This window comes from Melanerpes formicivorus, unplaced genomic scaffold (genome assembly GCF_026170545.1).
Source record: "Melanerpes formicivorus ecotype bairdi unplaced genomic scaffold, bMelFor1.0.p_v2 SCAF_124, whole genome shotgun sequence".
Lineage (NCBI taxonomy): Eukaryota > Metazoa > Chordata > Aves > Piciformes > Picidae > Melanerpes > Melanerpes formicivorus.
This window is the reverse complement of record NW_027142476.1, coordinates 1,258,184-1,277,585: the sequence shown is the minus strand read 5'-3', so window position 1 is coordinate 1,277,585 and position 19,402 is coordinate 1,258,184. Positions and strand designations below refer to the sequence as shown.

The window sequence follows — 19,402 nt, the reverse complement described above, 5'->3', positions numbered from 1 at the left end:
TCATTTTGATCTACAGATCCCACTCCACTCTGCTCTCACGAGACCACACCTGCAGTACTGTGTCCTGCTCTGGAGCCCCCAACACCAGGACAGGGAACTGCTAGAGTGGGTCCAAAGGAGGCCATGAAGATGATCAGAGGGGTGGAGAACCTCCCCTGTGAGGACAGGCTGGGAGGGCTGGGGTTGTTCAGCCTGGAGAAGAGAGAGCTCCAGGGAGACCTTAGAGCTGCCTTCCAGTACCTGAAGGGGCTCCAGGAGAGCTGGGGAGGGACTTGTGACATGGGTTTGTTGTGCTAGGAGGAGGGGAGATCGAGACTGGAAATTAGGAAGAAATTGTTTCCAGTGAGGGTGGTGAGACTCTGGCACAGGCTGCCCAGGGAGGCTGTGGCTGCCTCCTCCCTGGAGGAGAGGCTGGATGAGACCTTGAGCAACCTGGGATGCTGGGAGGCAGTTGGAACTGGATGATCTGGTAAGGCTTCACCTGGAGTGCTGCATCCAGCTCTGGTACCCTCAGCAGAAGAAGGACATGGACCTGATGGAGCAGGTCCAGAGGAGGCCACAAAGATGGGCTGGAGCAGCTCTGCTGTGAGCACAGGCTGAGGGAGCTGGGGGTGTTCAGTCTGGCGAAGAGAAGGCTTCAGGGGGACCTAATAGTGGCCTTCCAGTATTGGACAGGGGCTACAAGAAGGCTGCAGAGGAACTGTTTGCAGAGGCCTGCAGGGACAGGATGGGGAGCAATGGTTTGAAATGAGATCAAAGCAGATTTAGATTGATGTGAGGAACAAGTTCTGATACTGAAGAACTTTGTCCTCAGCTCCAGTCTAACCCTGCTCTCCCTCAGCTCCAAACCATTCCCCCTTGGCCTGTCTCCAGACACCCTCAGGAGAAGTCTCTCTGCAGCCTTCCTGCAGGATCCCTTCAGGTCCTGGCAGGCAGCTCTGAGGTCCCCCTGGAGCCTTCTCCTCTCCAGGCTGCACAGCCCCAGCTCCCTCAGCCTGTGCTCACAGCAGAGCTGCTCCAGCCCTTGGAGCATCTTTGTGGCCTCCTCTGGCCTCACTCCAGCAGCTCTGTGTCCTTCTCCTGTTGGGGACAACAGACCTGGAGGCAGGATTGGAGGTGAGGTCTGAGCAGAGCACAAGAGTTACAGATAAAAGAGGAGGCTGAGGGAGACCTCATTGCTGCCTGCAGCTCCCTGAAAGGAGATTGTGGAGAGGTCTCTTCTCAGAAGTAATTGGTGACAGAACAAGAGGGAATGGCCTCAAGCTGCCACTGGGTAGGTTGAGACTGGACATTGGGAAACATTTTTCCCTGCAGGAGTGATCAGGGATTGGAATGTGCTGCCCTGGGAGGTGGTGGTGTCCTCAACCCTGGCTGGGTTTCAAGGTGGTTTGGATGTGATGCTTGAGGCCATGGTTTAAGGGTGACCCTTGTAGAGCAGGGCTCTGGGTTGGACTTGGTGATCCTGAGGCTCTGCTCCAACCTGAATGTTGCTGTGATTCTGAGATATCTTTGGCTGGCTGTGTCCCCAGGGAGCAGGGCCATGAGGTGACCAAGCAGGATGTTCTCTCTGCCCTCCTGGGGCTTGCAGCCAGCATGCAGATGGCTGCTGCCTCCCCACAGCTTAATCCAATCAACTCACCTCGCTCTGCCCTCTCCTCACCCACAGGCAGGAGGGGCTGGGTGCAAACCAGCTGCTTCTGCCTGCTGATGTTGGCAGATGGGATACAGCACCAGCACTTCCTTGCCCTCGTCATGTGGCCATGGCTCTCAAGGTCAAAACTGCTGAAACCAAGGTAAAGGGAATGGAGTTTGGGTGGCAGTAGTGGGGAGCGTGGAGAGGAACAGGGAGTGACAGCAGGGCTTGGAGAGGCAGTGACTGCAGGGCTTGGGCAGGCAGTGACTGCAGGGCTTGGAGAGGCAGCGACTGCAGGGCTTGGAGAGGCAGCGACTGCAGGGCTTGGAGAAGCAGCGACTGCAGGGCTTGGGCAGGCAGAGACTGCAGGGCTTGGGCAGGCAGCGACTGCAGGGCTTGGAGAGGCAGCGACTGCAGGGCTTGGACAGGCAGCGACTGCAGGGCTTGGAGAGGCAGCGACTGCAGGGCTTGGAGAGGCAGCGACTGCAGGGCTTGGAGAGGCAGCGACTGCAGGGCTTGGAGAGGCAGCGACTGCAGGGCTTGGAGAGGCAGCGACTGCAGGGCTTGGAGAGGCAGCGACTGCAGGGCTTGGGCAGGCAGCGACTGCAGGGCTTGGAGAGGCAGCGACTGCAGGGCTTGGAGAGGCAGTGACTGCAGGGCTTGGAGAGGCAGCGACTGCAGGGCTTGGAGAGGCAGCGACTGCAGGGCTTGGAGAGGCAGAGACTGCAGGGCTTGGAGAGGCAGCGACTGCAGGGCTTGGAGAGGCAGTGACTGCAGGGCTTGGGCAGGCAGCGACTGCAGGGCTTGGAGAGGCAGCGACTGCAGGGCTTGGGCAGGCAGCGACTGCAGGGCTTGGAGAGGCAGCGACTGCAGGGCTTGGAGAGGCAGCGACTGCAGGGCTTGGAGAGGCAGTGACTGCAGGGCTTGGAGAGGCAGCGACTGCAGGGCTTGGAGAGGCAGCGACTGCAGGGCTTGGGCAGGCAGTGACTGCAGGGCTTGGAGAGGCAGAGACTGCTGGGCTTGGGCAGGCAGCGACTGCAGGGCTTGGGCAGGCAGCGACTGCAGGGCTTGGAGAGGCAGCGACTGCAGGGCTTGGAGAGGCAGCGACTGCAGGGCTTGGAGAGGCAGCGACTGCAGGGCTTGGAGAGGCAGTGACTGCAGGGCTTGGAGAAGCAGCGACTGCAGGGCTTGGGCAGGCAGTGACTGCAGGGCTTGGAGAGGCAGCGACTGCAGGGCTTGGAGAGGCAGCGACTGCAGGGCTTGGAGAGGCAGCGACTGCAGGGCTTGGAGAGGCAGCGACTGCAGGGCTTGGAGAGGCAGTGACTGCAGGGCTTGGAGAAGCAGCGACTGCAGGGCTTGGGCAGGCAGTGACTGCAGGGCTTGGAGAGGCAGTGACTGCAGGGCTTGGAGAGGCAGCGACTGCAGGGCTTGGAGAGGCAGCGACTGCAGGGCTTGGGCAGGCAGTGACTGCAGGGCTTGGAGAGGCAGTGACTGCAGGGCTTGGAGAGGCAGCGACTGCAGGGCTTGGAGAAGCAGCGACTGCAGGGCTTGGGCAGGCAGTGACTGCAGGGCTTGGGCAGGCAGTGACTGCAGGGCTTGGAGAGGCAGTGACTGCAGGGCTTGGAGAGGCAGTGACTGCAGGGCTTGGAGAGGCAGTGACTGCAGGGCTTGGAGAGGCAGTGACTGCAGGGCTTGGAGAGGCAGTGACTGCAGGGCTTGGAGAGGCAGTGACTGCAGGGCTTGGAGAGGCAGTGACTGCAGGGCTTGGGCAGGCAGTGACTGCAGGGCTTGGAGAGGCAGTGACTGCAGGGCTTGGAGAGGAGGCGACTGCAGGGCTTGGGCAGGCAGTGACTGCAGGGCTTGGAGAGGCAGCGACTGCAGGGCTTGGAGAGGAGGCGACTGCAGGGCCTGGGCAGGCAGCGACTGCAGGGCTTGGAGAGGCAGAGACTGCAGAGCTTGGAGAGGCAGCGACTGCAGGGCTTGAGCAGGTCTCTTCTCTCAAGAAACCAGCACCAGAACAAGAGGACACAGTCTCAGGCTGTGCCAGGGGAAGTTTAGACTGGAGGTGAGGAGAAAGTTCTTCAGAAAGAGTTGTTAGCCATTGGCACAGCTTGAGACTGTGTCCTCTTGTTCTGGTGCTGGGTGCCTGGCAGAGGAGACCAACTCCCTCCTGGGTACAACCTTCCTGCAGGGAGTTGGAGAGAGCAAGAAGGTCTCCCCTGAGCCTCCTCTTCTCCAGGCTAAGCAACCCCAGCTCCCCCAGCCACTCATCACAGGGCTGTGCTCCAGACCCCTCCCCAGCCTCCTTGCCCTTCTCTGGACACCTTCAAGTCTCTCAATGTCCTTCTTGAGCTTAGGAGCCCAGAACTGGACACAGGACTCAAGGTGTGGCCTCAGCAGTGCTGAGTGCAGGGAGGATGCATCAAAGGGGTTGTGTGACCAATCTTCAGTTAGAACAAGAGTGAAGACAAAGGGAATGACCAGGCTGCATTTAGCCCTCAGAGCAGCCTGGCTGAAGAGATTAATTGTTCCCAGTTTCTGCTTGGCTTTGTTTTGGGGCAGGGAAAGAAGAAAAGAGTAATGCTGGCCTGGACATTTCCTTCTTGGCATCTATCAGTTTTAGAGGCACGATGGCTTTCTCTCCTATTGCATTTCACACTGCAGCTCCTCCACCTCTCTCCTGCTGGGAAGGAGCTGCACTGTTCCATGCAGCACTTTACAGTAGTCAGCAAGATAAAACTAAGACCCCACAGCACCCACACCTCTCTGTGCTGGATGGCTCCACAGAGACACCACCTGCCACACAACTGTGCACACAGCTAGGGCCAGAAGTGAATGTGAGAGATGTCTGAGTGAGGCTTCATCCAGAGTGGCAGCTGGCTTTGCTCTGAAGGATCTACTGTTCCCCAAAGCAGTTTCCTCCACTGGCTAATTGCTTTTGCAGCTGAAAATGCCCCTCAGGCAGCTTTTGAATGTGTCTAGCTGGGACTTGTAGCTGTTTACTTCTTGTGGCTCTTCTGACAGATTAGAGTCCTTAAGTACCTGGTATTTTCTGCCTGCCAAAGTACTTATCCATCATAATCAAATCAGCCCTGGGAGCTAAACAGATTGACCTCCTTAGGGCTGTAGTGCTAAGGAAACCCCCAACATTTCCAGCCAGCAGCTCCCTTGTGTGGCTCTTCACTGCACCTTCTTCATTCATAGAATCAATTGTCAGGGTTGGAAGGGACCTCAAGGATCATCCAGTTCCAACCCCCCTGCCATGGGCAGAGAAGGGCTAGGAGGATGAGCAGAGGGCTGGAGCTGCTCTGCTGTGAGGACAGACTGAGGGAGTTGGGGTTGTGCAGGCTGGAGAAGAGAAGGCTCTGAGGAGACCTAATTGTGGCCCTGCAGGATCTGCAGGGGGCTCCAAGAAAGCTGGGGAGGGACTTCTGAGGATGTCAGGGAGGGATAGGACTGAGGGGAATGGAGCAGAACTAGAAATGGGGAGATTGAGATTGGATGTGAGGAAGAAGTTGTTGCCCATGAGGGTGGTGAGAGCCTGGCACAGGTTGCCCAGGGAGAACCACAGAACCACAGACTGTTAGGGGCTGGAAAGGACCTCAAAAGCTCATCCAGCCCAACCCCCCTGCCAAAGCAGGATCACTTAGAGCAGGTCACACAGCAACACATCCAAGTGGGTTTTGAATATCTCCATAGACTCCACAACCCCCCTGGGCATCCTGCTCCAGGGCTTTGTCACCCTCATGACATGGCAAAGCACTACCTAGATGTTGGTTTTCTTCCCCCTCCCAGTTCAGGTGCTGTTGGGTGATGAATGAAGGCAGGAGCCCTGTGGCTGTATAGCAAAGAGAGTCCAGAAATGCAGAGAGCAGAGGAGCTCAGAAGTCCTTTGGTGCTGTGCTGTAGAATCCCCAGCACCACAGAGCCTCAGAGTCACACTTAAGCAGAAGTCCTGGAAGCTCTTAACAGACCAAGCAGCTAAGAGAAGTGCTGAGCATATCCCCAGCAGCATCCCTGCACCAAAGCCCTGGCCAGAAGTAGCTAACTAACAGAAGCAGAAGTCCCTAGCAGCCCTAAGCCCCCAAGCTGTTCCCAGCCTGAGTCCCTGAGCCAAGAGCAATTCTTGCTCAGAGTGGCTGTTTCTACCTCTTTGTTATCAATCCCTTAACCAACAACCCCCAACCACATCTATAAGCTAAAATCTTACCCCAGTGAGAGCTGCCAGCGTGCCCAGGAGCTGCCTTCTGCAGCATCTTCCAGTCCCAGGGTGCCAAGGTGAGGCTGTTGTCACGGTATCACAGAATCATCAAGGTTAGAAGAGACCTCAAAGATCATCGAGTCCAATCTGTCACCACAGCCCTCATGACTAAACCATAGCTCCAAGTGCCACATCCAATCCCCTCTTGAACACCTCCAGGGATGGGGACTCCACCACCTCCCTGGGCAGCACATTCCAGTGGCTAACAACTCTCTCTGGGAAGAACTTTCTCCTCACCTCCAGCCTAATCCTCCCCTGGCACAGCTTGAGGCTGTGTCCTCTTGTTCTGCTGCTGGCTGCCTGGCAGAAGAGACCAACCCCCACCTGGCTACAACCTCCCTGCAGGGAGTTGGAGAGAGCAAGAAGGTCTCCCCTGAGCCTCCTCTTCTCCAGGCTAAGCAACCCCAGCTCCCTCAGCCTCTCCTCACAGGGCTGTGCTCCAGACCCCTCCCCAGCCTCCTTGCCCTTCTCTGGACACCTTCCAGCATCTCAACATCTTTCCTAAACTGAGGAGCCCAGAACTGGACACAGGACTCCAGGTGTGACCTAACCAGTGCTGAGCACAGGGCACAAGGACTTCCCTGCTCCTGCTGGCCACACTCTTCCTGATGCAGGCCAGGATGCCCTTGGCCCTCTTGGCCACCTGGGCACACTGCTGGCTCATGTTCAGCCTACTCTCACACAGCACCCCCAGGTCCCTCTCTGTTTGGGAGTTCTCAGCCACTGCAACCCCAGTCCTTGGCACCCTTGGAATGTGATTGCTTTGCTCCAGGCAGTGTGCTAAGCAATTGGTCAGCTAAGGAATCCTGCACTCTGCATGTGGCCAGCAGCTGCCCTCAGAGCAGTGGCTGAACCAGCTAGAGGCAGAAAGTGTCTGGAGCCTGTAGGCAAGAAAACCTGCTCTGCCTGACAGCTCTGCTGGCTGCAGCAAGCATCTCCAGGTTCATGTCCTTGGGCAAGCACACAGTATTGCCAAGGCAGTTGCTCAGGTTTGATGCACAGAGATATCTAGTCCTGATGGCTCATGTTTCCCTCAGAAAACCAGCAGCAAAAGCCCCACCACACACCTGGGATGTCACCAGGTCACACAGGGAACCTGCAAGTGAAGTGTCCTGCATGAGCAAGGCTACTATCAAGCAGTATTGGCCTTCAAAACATCAATTTACATCCTTCCTGTAGGAATGAACACAAGTCCTGGGGGCTGCATAATTCAGGAAGCCTGCTTAGAAGGCCAGAGATCCATGACCAGAGATCCATGATCAGAAATCCATGATCAGAGACCTCTTCACTTGAAAGGACCTCCAGGCCTGTAATGAACTTTAGCAGGTGGAAAGAGGCAGGTTTGTCCCTGGCTGCATTGCTTCTGAAACTTCAGGTTAGGAATGAAGGCACAGGAATGGAATGGAGGACGACTGGAAAGTGGCCAATGTGGTCCCCATCCACTAGAAGGGTTGGATGGAGGAACCTGGAAACTCTAGGCCTGGCAGCCTGACCTCAGTGCCAGGGAAAGTGATGGAGCAGATCATCCTGGGGGCAATAACTGCACCTGAAGGATGGCCAAGGGCTCAGGCCCAGCCAGCATGGATTTAGGAAGGGCAGGTCCTGCCTGACCAACCTGAGCTCCTTCTATGATCAGGTGACTGCCTGGTGGGTGTGGGGCAGGCTGTGGATGGAGTCTGCCTGGACTGCAGCAAGGCCTTTGCCACCATCCCCCACAGCAATCTCCTGGCCAAGCTGTCAGCCCCTGGCTTGGACAGCAGCTCTCTGAGCTGGGTTAGGAACTGGCTGGAGGCTGAGCCCAGAGAGTGGTGGTGAATGGTGCCACAGCCAGCTGGCAGCCAGGCACCAGTGGTGTGCCCCAGGGAGCAGTGCTGGGCCCTGTGCTCTTTAACATCTTCATTGATGAGCTGGAGGAGGGCATTGAGTCCATCAGCAGTAAATGTGCAGCTGACAGCAAGCTGGGGGCAGATGTTGGTCAGTTAGAGGGCTGAAGGGCTCTGCAGAGGGACCTTGCCAGGCTGGACAGATGGGCAGAGGCCAACAGGATGGCATTCAACAAGTCCAAGTGCCAGGTGCTGCACTTTGGCCACAACAACCCCAGGCAGTGCTACAGGCTGGGGTCAGATTGGCTGAGAGCAGCCAGGCAGAGAGGGACCTGGGGGTGCTGACTGACAGCTGCCTGAACATGAGCCTGCAGTGTGCCCAGGCAGCCAAGAAGGCCAAGGGCATCCTGGCCTGCATCAGGAAGAGTGTGGCCAGCAGGAGCAGGGAAGTCCTTGTGCCCTATGCTCAGCACTGCTCAGGCCACACCTTGAGTCCTGTGTCCAGTTCTGGGCTCCTCAGGTCAAGAAGGACATTGAGAGACTTGAAGGTGTGCAGAGAAGGGCAAGGAGGCTGGGGAGGGGTCTGGAGCACAGCCCTGTGAGGAGAGGCTGAGGGAGCTGGGGTTGCTTAGCCTGGAGAAGAGGAGGCTCAGGGGAGACCTTCTTGCTCTCTCCAACTCCCTGCAGGGAGGTTGTAGCCAGGTGGGGGTTGGTCTCTTCTGCCAGGCAGCCAGCAGCAGAACAAGAGGACACAGTCTCAAGCTGTGCCAGGGGAGGTTTAGGCTGGAGGTGAGGAGAAAGTTCTTCCCAGAGAGAGTTGTTAGCCATTGGAATGTGCTGCCCAGGGAGGTGGTGGAGTCCCCATCCCTGGAGGTGTTCAAGAGGGGATTGGATGTGGCACTTGGAGCCATGGTTTAGTCATGAGGTCTGTGGTGACAGCTTGGACTTGATGATCTTTGAGCTCTCTTCCAACCTTGGTGATACTGTGATGCTGTGATACTGTGATATTAACAGCACCCCAGAGTGCCAGGCTGGAAGGATCCCCAAGGGTCATCTGCTCCAACCTCTCCAGGTGACAGTGCAGTTGCAAGCAGCTGGCTGAACCCCCTGCAAGCTGAGCCTTAACCTGCCCAGTGCAGGGGGCTCCACTGCTGCCCTTGGGAGATGGTTCCAGTGTCTGGCTGTGCTCATGGGGAAACATTTTCCTCTGGAGTCCAATGGGAATGTCCCCAGCAGTAACCTGTCTCCCTCCACCTTGTCTTTGCCGTGGCACTCCCTGTAAAAGGCAGCCTCCATCCTCCTGGTAGCCACAGGTTCTTTGAGGGTGGTGGAACACTGGAACAGGTTACCCAGGGAGGTGGTCGAGGCTCCATCCCTGGAGGTACTCAAGGTGAGGCTCAGCAGGGCTCTGGGCAGCCTGATCTAGTTGAGGATGTCCCTGCTGAGTGCAGGGGGTTGGACTGGATGAGCTTTGGAGCTGCCTTCCAGCCCAGGCTTTTCTCTGATCCTATGTGGCAGTGGAAACAAGGCCTGAGCTTCTCCTGTGTTTTTCCCTTCCACAGGCAGTTCTGGTGAACCTGGTGATATGCATGGTGGTCTTTTACACTGTGTACTATGTGGTCCTGTCTGTGTGCTTTGCAGTATTCAGGTAAGATTTCTTTGTCTCTAGGCTGCTGTGACAGCAGCCCAGAAGGCCAATGGCATCCTGGGCTGCACCCAAAGCAGTGAGACCAGCAGGTCAAGGGAGGGGATTCTGCCCCTCTGCTCTACTCTGTTGAGACCTCACTTGGAGCACTGCCTCCAGCTCTGGTGCCCCCAACACAAGAAGGAACTGGAACTGCTGGAGCAGGTCCAGAGGAGGCCACAAAGATGATCAGAGGGCTGGAGAACCAGTGATGGTGACTCCACCACCTCCCTGGGCAGCACATTCCAATGGGCAATCACTCTCTCTGTGTAGAACTTCTTCCTAACATCCAGCCTAAACCTCCCCTGGCACAGCTTGAGACTGTGTCCTCTTGTTCTGCTGCTGGCTGCCTGAGAGAAGAGACCAACCCCCACCTGGCTACAACCTCCCTGCAGGGAGTTGGAGAGAGCAAGAAGGTCTCCCCTGAGCCTCCTCTTCTCCAGGCTAAGCAACCCCAGCTCCCTCAGCCTCTCCTCACAGGGCTGTGCTCCAGACCCCTCCCCAGCCTCCTTGCCCTTCTCTGCACACCTTCAAGTCTCTCAATGTCCTTCTTGAGCTGAGGAGCCCAGAACTGGACACAGGACTCAAGGTGTGGCCTAAGCAGTGCAGTGTACAGAGGCAGAATGAGCTCCCTGCTCCTGCTGGCCACACTCTTCCTGATGCAGGCCAGGATGCCATTGGCCCTCTTGGCCCCCTGGGCACACTGCTGGCTCATGTTCAGCCTACCATCAACCAGCACCCCCAGGTCCCTCTCTGCCTGGCTGCTCTCAGCCACTCTGACCCCAGCCTGTAGCACTGCCTGGGGTTGCTGTGGCCAATGTGCAGCACCTGGCACTTGGATGTGTTCAATCTCCTGCCCTTGGCCTCTGCCCATCTGTCCAGCCTGGCAAGGTCCCTCTGCAGAGCCTCTCTACCCTCCAGCAGATCAACTCCTGCCCCCAGCTTGCTGTCAGCTGCACATTTACTGCTGATGGACTCAATGCCCTCCTCCAGATCATCAATGAAGATGTTAAAGAGCACAGGGCCCAGCACTGCTCCCTGGGGCACACCACTGGTGCCTGGCTGCCAGCTGGCTGTGGCACCATTCACCACCACTCTCTGGGCTCAGCCTCCAGCCAGTTCCTAACCCAGCTCAGAGAGCTGCTGTCCAAGCCAGGGGCTGACAGCTTGGCCAGGAGTTTGCTGTGGGGGATGGTGGCAAAGGCCTTGCTGCAGTCCAGGCAGACTCCATCCACAGCCTGCCCCACACCCACCAGGCAGTCACCTGGGCACAGAAGGAGCCTGATCTGCTGCAGGTGTAGTAAAAGTGGGCAGAGAGCACCAAGTGACAATCAGAGAGCTGGAAGCACAGCTGTGAGCTGATGGCCTCTTGACCTCTTTGGACAGTAGGTCAATTCCTGGCCTCTCCTGCAGTCAGCAACCAACTGCCATTAGCATCAAAGGCTCAGCTGTTTTCTCTTGGTGGATGAACATCTCTCCCTCTCTTTTTTTCCATACCCAAAATATTATACAATCAGCACAGAAGGCAGCTCCAAAGCTCATCCAGTCCAACTCCCCTGCACTCAGCAGCAACATCCTCAACTAGATCAGGTTGCCCAGAGCCCTGTCCAGCCTCACCTTGAATAGCTCCAGGGATGGGGTCCCAGCCACCGCCCTGGGCAACCTGTTGCAGTGTTCCAGCAGCCTCCTGGTGCAGAACTTGTTCCTTACAGCCAATCTGAGTCTGCTCTGTTCTAGTTTGGAGCCATTGCCCCTGGTCCTGTCCCTGCAGGCCCTTGCAAACAGTCTCTCTCCATCCTCCCTGTAGCCTCCTTCAGGTACTGGAAGGCTGCTCAAAGATGTCCCTGGAGTCTTCTCTTCTCCTCAACCACCTCCCTGGGCAGCCTGTTCCAGTGTTGCACCACTCTCCTGGTGCAGAGCTTGTTCCTAACATCCAGTCTACCTCAGCTCTTCCTAGTTGCTGTCCTAGAGATGCAGTGATGCAGCAGTGCAGCAAGAGCCTGGATGAGGCCCTTGGTGCCATGGCTGAGTTGATTGGATGGTGCTGCAGGCCTTTGCAAACAGTCCCTCTGCAGCCTTCCTGTAGCCCCCTTCAGATCCTGGCAGGCTGCACAAAGGTCTTCCTGGAGTCTTCCCTTCTCCAGGCTGAACACCCCCAGCTCCCTCAGCTTGGCCTCATAGCAGAGCTGCTCCAAGCCCCTGAGCATTTTCCTGGCCAGAGCCTCCCAGCTGAACTCCTATTTAAAAGCCCTGTAAGGTGTCCTGGGCATGGCTGGAATTCCCTGGTGACACATTCTCATTCTGTTCCCACAGGATTAAAATGTTGGATGGTTTGGCCCCTTTTGATTTTAAGACAAGTCCCTCCTGGATGAACTCATACTATCTAGGTAACTGAAGGCTTTGGTTCTTTTAGTCCTTTGGGGGTTTAAGTGCACAGACCAGATTGTAGCTGCATGTAAGCTGGATGTAAACTTGCCTTCCTTACGGGCAGGAGGTGACCATCCCCCTGTGCTCAGCACTGGGGAGGCCACCCCTAGAGTGCTGTGCTCAGCTCTGGGCCCTCCCTGCAGGAAGGACACTGAGGGGCTGGAGCCTGTCCAGAGCAGGGCAGCCAGGCTGGAGAAGGGCCTGGAGCCCCTGGGCTAGAGGAGGGCTGAGGGAGCTGGGGGGCTTCAGGCTGGAGAAGAGGAGGCTGAGGGAGACCTCATTGCCCTCTTCAGCTCCCTGAAGGGAGGTTGGAGTGAGGAGGGGACAGCCTCTGCTCCTTGGTGGCAAGGGACAGGAATAGAGGAGAGGAGGGGACAGCCTCAGTATCACAGTATAACTAACTAAGGTTGGAAGAGACCTCAAAGATCATCAAGTCCAACCTATCAACACAGACCCCATGACTAGACCATGGCACCAAGTGCCACATCCAATCCCCTCTTGAACACCTCCAGGGATGGGGACTCCACCACCTACCTGGGCAGCACATTCCAATGATTAACAACTCACTTGGTGAAGAACTTTCTCCTCATCTCCAGCCTAAACCTCCCCTGGCACAGCTTGAGACTGAGTCCTCTTGTTCTGCTGCTGGCTGCCTGGGAGAAGAGACCAACCCTCACCTGGCTAAAACCTCCCTGCAGGGAGTTGTAGAGGGCAATGAGGTCTCCCCTGAGCCTCCTCTTCTCCAGGCTAAGCAACCCCAGCTCCCTCAGCCTCTCCTCACAGGGCTGTGCTCCAGACCCCTCCCCAGCCTCCTTGCCCTTCTCTGGACACCTTCAAGTCTCTCAATGTCCTTCTTCAACTGAGGGGCCCAGAACTGGACACAGTACTCAAGGTGTGGCCTAAGCAGTGCTGAGCACAGGGCACAAGGACTTCCCTGCTCCTGCTGGCCACACTCTTCCTGATGCAGGCCAAGATGCCCTTGGCCTTCTTGGCCACCTGGGCACACTGCTGGCTCCTGTTTAGGCAGCTGTCAATCAGCACCCCCAGGTCTCTTTCTTCCTGGCTGCTCTCAGCCACTCCTACCCCAGCCTGTAGCTCTGCATGGGATTGCCGTAGCCAAAGTGCAGTACTCAGCACTTGGACTTGTTAAAATGACATTCCATTGGATTCTGCCCTCTGCTCCTTGGTGGCAAGGGACAGGAGCAGAGGCAATGGCTCCAAGCTGCCCCAGGGGACGCTGAGGCTGGATGTGAGGAACTATTTCTGCCCTGGAAGGGCTCTCAGACATTGGCGGAGGCTGCCCAGGGCAGTGCTGGAGTCCACATCCCTGAGGATGTTCCAGCAGCATGGAGCTGGAACTTAGGGCCATGGCTTGGTGCTGAGCCTGCAGTGTTGGGTCTGGATGAGCTTGAAGGTCTTTCCCAACCAGCTGTATCCTGGGATTCTGTGAAAGCATTTTAAAGCTGCTTTAGTAATAGCAATGATTTCTGTATTTCAACTGCATGGAAATGCTTCTGCATCTTGCCAGCACTTCAGATGTAACAGGGGAAGGCCAGTGGGATCCTGGGGTGCACTCAGAGGAGTGAGTCCAGCAGAGCCAGGGAGGTTCTCCTCCCCCTCTACTCTGCCCTGCTGAGACCTCACCTGCAATATTGCATCCAGCTCTGGGCTCCCCAGCTCAGGAGGAACAGGGATCTGCTGGAGAGAGTCCAAGGGAGGGCTCCAAGGATGCTGAAGAGACTGCAGCACTGCCTGGGGAGGAGAGGCTGAGAGCCCTGGGGGTGTTCAGTCTGGAGAGGCTGTGAGGGACCTGATCAATGTCTATCAAGAGCTGAGGGCTGGGGGTCAGGAGGGAGGGGACAGGGCCAGGCTCTGCTCACTGTGCCCTGGGATAGGACAAGAGGCAATGGATGGAAACTGCAGCACAGGAGGTTCCACCTCAACAGGAGGAGGAACTTCTGCACTCTGAGGGTCCCAGAGCCCTGGAGCAGGCTGCCCAGAGAGGTTGTGGAATCTCCTGCTCTGGAGCCTTCCCAGCCCTGTCTGGATGTGTTCCTGTGTGACCTGTGCTGGATTCTCTGCTCCTGCTCTGGCAGGGGAGTTGGACTGGAAGCTGTCCAGAGGTCTCTTCCACCCCCTAAGATCCTGTGAGCTGTGCTCCTGTGAAATCACATTCCATTGGAATGTCTTTTCAGGGCCCTTAGGTAGTTTTTGCATCTCAATATCCCTGCATTATCCCCCACATTGGACTGATGCAGCCTGGTTGTGTGCCCCAGGCAGCAAGCATGCCATGCAGCTGCTCAGCCCCAGCCTTCTCTCTGCCCACCCAACAGGACAGCACAGAACAGCCAAGCACAAGAGGAGCTGCTGAGAGCCTGTGGGCACACAGCCAGAACATTTAGCCTTGCTTGTTGCCCTCTCTGTGAGGATGAGGAAAAGCCTTTCAAACCTTGTGTTTGGTGCAAACCTCCTCTTCTCCTTCACAGTGCTTGTGATATCCTTGGAGATAACCTTCTTCATCTGTGGGCTGCTGTTTGCCCTGGTTGTGGAAGAATGGGTTTGGGATTATGCAGTAACAGTTACTGTCCTTCACATCCTCATCACTTCAGCTGGTAAGCAGGGGTGCTGCCAAAGGCATGCACAGGATTCCCAAAGGGAAGGGAACCAACCAGCCAGGATCACTGGACCAACATAACTATTTCTTAAAGCTAAATAAGCCCTGGAATCATAGAATTAATTTGGTTGGAAAACACCTTTGAGGTCATTGAGTGCAACTAGGTGATCTTTAAGGTCCCTTCCAGCCCAAACCATTGTGTGATTTCCTCCTCAGAGGAGCTCCCTGTAGCACTCAGTGGCTTTAGGACAGGTCTCCCAGTGGGAGGCTCCCCAGACTTAGTATCATAGTATCATAGTGTCAGTCAGGGTTGGAAGGGACCACAAGGATCATCTAGTTCCAATCCCCCTGCCATGGGCAGGGACACCCCACACTAGATCAGGCTGCCCACAGCCTCATCCAGCCTGGCCTTAAACACCTCCAGGGACAGGGCCCCAACCACCTCCCTGCACAACCCATTCCAGGGCTTCACCACTCTCATGGGGAAGAACTTCCTCCTCCCCTCCAGCCTCAATCTCCCCACCTCCAGCTTCATTCCATTTCCCCTAGTCCTATCACTGCCTGAGATCCTGAGCAGTCCCTCCCCAGCCTTCCTGAAGCCCCCTGCAGATCCTGGAAGGCCACAATGAGGTCACCTCAGAGCCTTCTCTTCTCCAGACTGAACAGCCCCAACTCCTTCAGTCTGTCCTCATAGGAGAGGTGCTCCAGCCCTAAATGGCATGGCCAAGGGTCTGAATGATCAGGACCTGCAGAGGTGTTTGCCATTCTAGTAAAGGTCAAGCAGATATCCCCTGGCACATCACTAAACAGACCTTTGGTAACACAACTCTCATCTCTCTGATGAGAAGGGGCTGAGAGGATTGGGGCTGTTCAGTCTGGAGAGGAGCAGCCTGAGGGGGGATCTCATCAATGCTGAGCAGCACTTAGAGGGTGGCTGTAAGGAGGATGGGGCCAGGCTTTGTGCAGTGGTGCCCAGGGACAGGACAAGGCACAGACTGGAACATCAGAAGCTCCATCTAAACATGAGGAGGAACTTCTTCAGGGGTGACCTTATCACTCTCTACAACTACCTGAAGGTGTCCAGAGAAGGGCAAGGAGGCTGGGGAGGGGTCTGGAGCACAGCCCTGTGAGGAGAGGCTGAGGGAGCTGGGGTTGCTTAGCCTGGAGAAGAGGAGGCTCAGGGGAGACCTTCTTGCTCTCTGCAAGTCCCTGCAGGGAGGTTGTAGCCAGGAAGGGGTTGGTCTCTTCTCCCAGGCAGCCAGCAGCAGAACAAGAGGCCACAGTCTCAAGCTGTGCCAGGGGAGGTTTAGGCTGGAGGTTAGGAAGAAGTTCTACCCAGAGAGAGTGATTGCCCATTGGAATGTGCTGCCCGGGGAGGTGGTGGAGTCACCATCACTGGAGGTGTTCAGGAGGAGACTTGATGGGGTGCTTGGTGCTATGGGTTAGTTGTTTAGGTGGGTTGGATTGGTTGATGGGTTGGACATGATGATCTTGAAGGTCTCTTCCAAGCTGGTTTGGTTTATTCTAAATAAATGGTTTATTCTTTAATTCAAGGGTAATGGGGCAGGCTGCCCACAGAGCTGGAGGAGTCTCCATCTCTGGAGATATTCAAGACCCTCCTGGCTGTGTTCCTGTGGGACCTCCTAGAGGTGACCCTGCCTTGGCAGGTGGTTGGTCTGGATGATCTCCAGAGCCCCTTTCCAACCCCTACCTTTCTGTGATGCTGTGCTTCTGTAATGCCATGTTTGCCTACCCCCACACTTACTGCTTGGGAGCTGACATTTCTCCTCCTCTTCTCTTTGCAGTGATGTCTGAATTCCCCCTGATGTTACACTGGTGGCTGGCATTAGGTACCATTCCAGTCTTTCAACTGTTGGTCTTTCCAGGATGAATTGCTTCTATCAAATGTCTGTTGTCTCACTAGGTTGGGAACCCTCAATATCCACAAGAGAAAGAGATGCTTTCCATTTCTATTTGCTTTAAGGGCACAGGCAAGTTACACTGGCCTGACATTGGTCTTGCCTTCAAACACCAACAAAAAGCAGTCTGAATGCACTCAGTGTATGCTAATCCTGCTCAAAGAGGACAACACCTCACATTATTGAACTCAGCCATTCAGCCCTGGGTAATCAATCAAACACTGCCCAAACTGTGCCATTTATAATGATCAGGGGCTTGGAGCACCTCTGCCATGAGGGCAGGCTGAGGGAGCTGGGGGTGTCCTGTGAGGACAGCCTGAGGGAGATGGGGTTGTGCAGGCTGGAGAGGAGAAGGCTCCCAGGAGACCTCATTGTGGCCTTCCAGGATCTGCAGGGGGCTCCAAGAAAGCTGGGGAGGGACTTTTGAGGGTGTCAGGGAGGGATAGGACTGGGGGGGATGGAGCAGAACTAGAAATGGGGAGATTGAGATTGGCTGTGAGGAAGAAGTTGTTCCCCAGGAGGGTGGTGAGAGCCTGGCACAGGTTGCCCAGGGAGGTGGTGGAAGCCTCCTGCCTGGAGGTGTTTGCAGCCAGGCTGGATGTGGCTGTGAGCAAGCTGCTGTGGTGTGAGGTGTCCCTGCCCATGGCAGGGGGTTGGGACTGGCTGAGCCTTGAGCTCTCTTCCAGCCCTGACAGTTCTATGATTCTATGTGTTCAGCCTGGAGAAGAGAAGGCTCCAGGGAGACCTAATAGCCTGCCAGGACCTGAAGGAGGCTGCAAGAAGGCTGCAAAGGGACTGTTCCCAAAGGGCTGCAGTGACAGGACCAGAGGCAATGGTTTGGGATGAGAGCAGAGCAGATTGAGATTGGATGTGAGGAACAAATTCTGCACCAGGAGGCTGCTGGAACACTGCAACAGGTTGCCCAGGGAGGTGGTTGGGGCCTCATCACTGGAGATATTCAAGGTGAGGCTCAGCAGGGCTCTGAGCAACCTGATCTAGTTGGGGATGTCCCTGCTGACTGCAGGGGGTTTGGACTGGATGAGCTTTGGAGCTCCCTTCCAACCCAGCCCATTCTATGCTGATCAGTGGAAAGCAAGAGGCCCCTTCAGAGGCAATTTTTATGACCAGTGTGCCCAGGTACTGCAGAGGGATGAGAGAAAGCCCAGGCACCACATTTCCTTAGAGGGAATGTCTGACTGGTTAACTTTCTGTAACCAAAATCAGAAAGCAGAGCTTTGGGCTGGAACAGAACATCCTGGGAAACAGCCAAGGGAAAAAGGACTGGCTGCTGCTCTTCTTTCTTATGAGATGAGTCCCAAGGATCAACAGCTGCAGGAAATTCCTCAATGAGGAAATGCCAAGAAATTCCCTGTCCTGCAACTGGTTTTGCATCAGCAGCTGCTGGGGCTGATACCTCTGTAGGTGGTCAAAGCCTTGAGTGAAATCATAGAATCATAGAATCAACCAGGTTGGAAAAGACCTCAGAGATCATCAAGTTCAACCTAGCACCTAATACCTAACACCTCCTAATCAATTAAACCATGGCACCAAGTGCTACAGCCAATCTGCTCTTGAACACCTCCAGGGATGGGGACTCCACCACCTCCCTGGGCAGCACATTCCAGTGGCCAATCTCTCTTGCTGGGAAGAACTTCCTCCTCACCTCCAGCCTAAACCTCCCCTGGAACAGCTTCAGACTGTGTCCTCTTGTTCTGCTGCTGGCTGCCTGGCAGAAGAGACCAACCCCCACCTGGCTACAACCTCCCTGCAGGGAGTTGGAGAGAGCAAGAAGGTCTCCCCTGAGCCTCCTCTTCTCCAGGCTAAGCAACCCCAGCTCCCTCAGCCTCTCCTCCCAGGGCTGTGCTCCAGACCCCTCCCCAGCCTCCTTGCTCTTCTCTGGACACCTTCCAGCAAGTCAACCTCCTTCCTAAACTGAGGAGCCCAGAACTGGACACAGGACTCAAGGTGTGGCCTAACCAGTGCAGTGTCCAGGGGCAGAATGACCTCCCTGCTCCTGCTGGCCACACTCTTCCTGATGCAGGCCAGGATGCTATTGGCCTTCTTGGACACCTGGGCACACTGCAGGCTCATGTTCAGCCTACCATCAACCAGCACCCCCAGGTCCCTCTCTGCCTGGCTGCTCTCAGCCACTCTGACCCCAGCCTGTAGCACTGCCTGGGGTTGTTGTGGCCAATGTGCAGCCCCTGGCACTTGGATGTGTTCAATCTCCTGCCCTTGGCCTCTGCCCATCTGTCCAGCCTGGCAAAGTCCTTCTGCAGAGCCTCTCTACCCTCCAGCAGATCAACTCCTGTCCCCAGCTTGCTGTCATCTGCACATTTACTGCTGATGGACTCAATGCCCTCCTCCAGATCATCAATAAAGATATTGAAAAGGATGGGGCCCAGCCCTGCTCCCTGGGGCACACCACTGGTGCCTGGCTGCTATCTGGCTGTGGCACAGCCCAGCAAAAAACCCCTGAAGACAGGGAGAATGTCTGCTTAAAGTTTGATCATAACCTTTGCCTTCATGTGTAGTCATGAATACAAACCAGCCATGTGTTTTCTTTCAGGGTCTGGAGTAATTTCAATGATTTGTGGAGGACAGCTTCTGGCCTACTACTTGTTCAAGGACAACTTCATTTACCCAATTCTAGATGATTTTTGAAAAGGAAAATGAGAATTTGCCTCTGTGTGTGTCTGGATTATGTGGGTTTGGCAACATCACTCTCTTCTCCCTAGTCTCAGGTGATAGAAGGAGAGGGAATGGCCTCAAATTGTGCCAGGGGAGGCTTAGGATGGAGATGAGGAAAAATTCCTGCCAGAGTGGTCAGGGATTGGCACAGGCTGCCCAGGGAGGTGGTGGAGTCCCCATGCCTGGAGGTGTTCCAGAAACCTGTGGCCATGGCACCTGGGGACAGGGTTTGATGGCCATGGTGGGGTTGGGTTAAATGTTGAACTCTGTGATCTTGGAGCTGTCTTCCAACCCAAACAATTCTGTGATTCTCAGCGTGGGGGTGTTCAGTGTGGAGAGAAGACTGAGAG

At 55.8% G+C, this 19,402-nt stretch overlaps 1 protein-coding gene across 1 annotated transcript; it reads left to right on the top strand.

Annotated features, from left to right (window-relative positions):
* The first annotated feature begins 1,715 nt into the window (after window positions 1–1,715).
* TMEM244 (transmembrane protein 244) lies at window positions 1,716–19,065 on the top strand. The gene is made up of 6 exons (XM_068167887.1): window positions 1,716–1,793; window positions 9,280–9,365; window positions 11,715–11,788; window positions 14,315–14,440; window positions 16,248–16,292; window positions 18,931–19,065. Exons 1-6 carry the CDS (start codon window positions 1,761–1,763, stop codon window positions 19,023–19,025), a joined length of 459 nt encoding a protein of 152 aa, XP_068023988.1. The 5' UTR covers window positions 1,716–1,760; the 3' UTR covers window positions 19,026–19,065.
* Window positions 19,066–19,402: the final 337 nt, after the last annotated feature.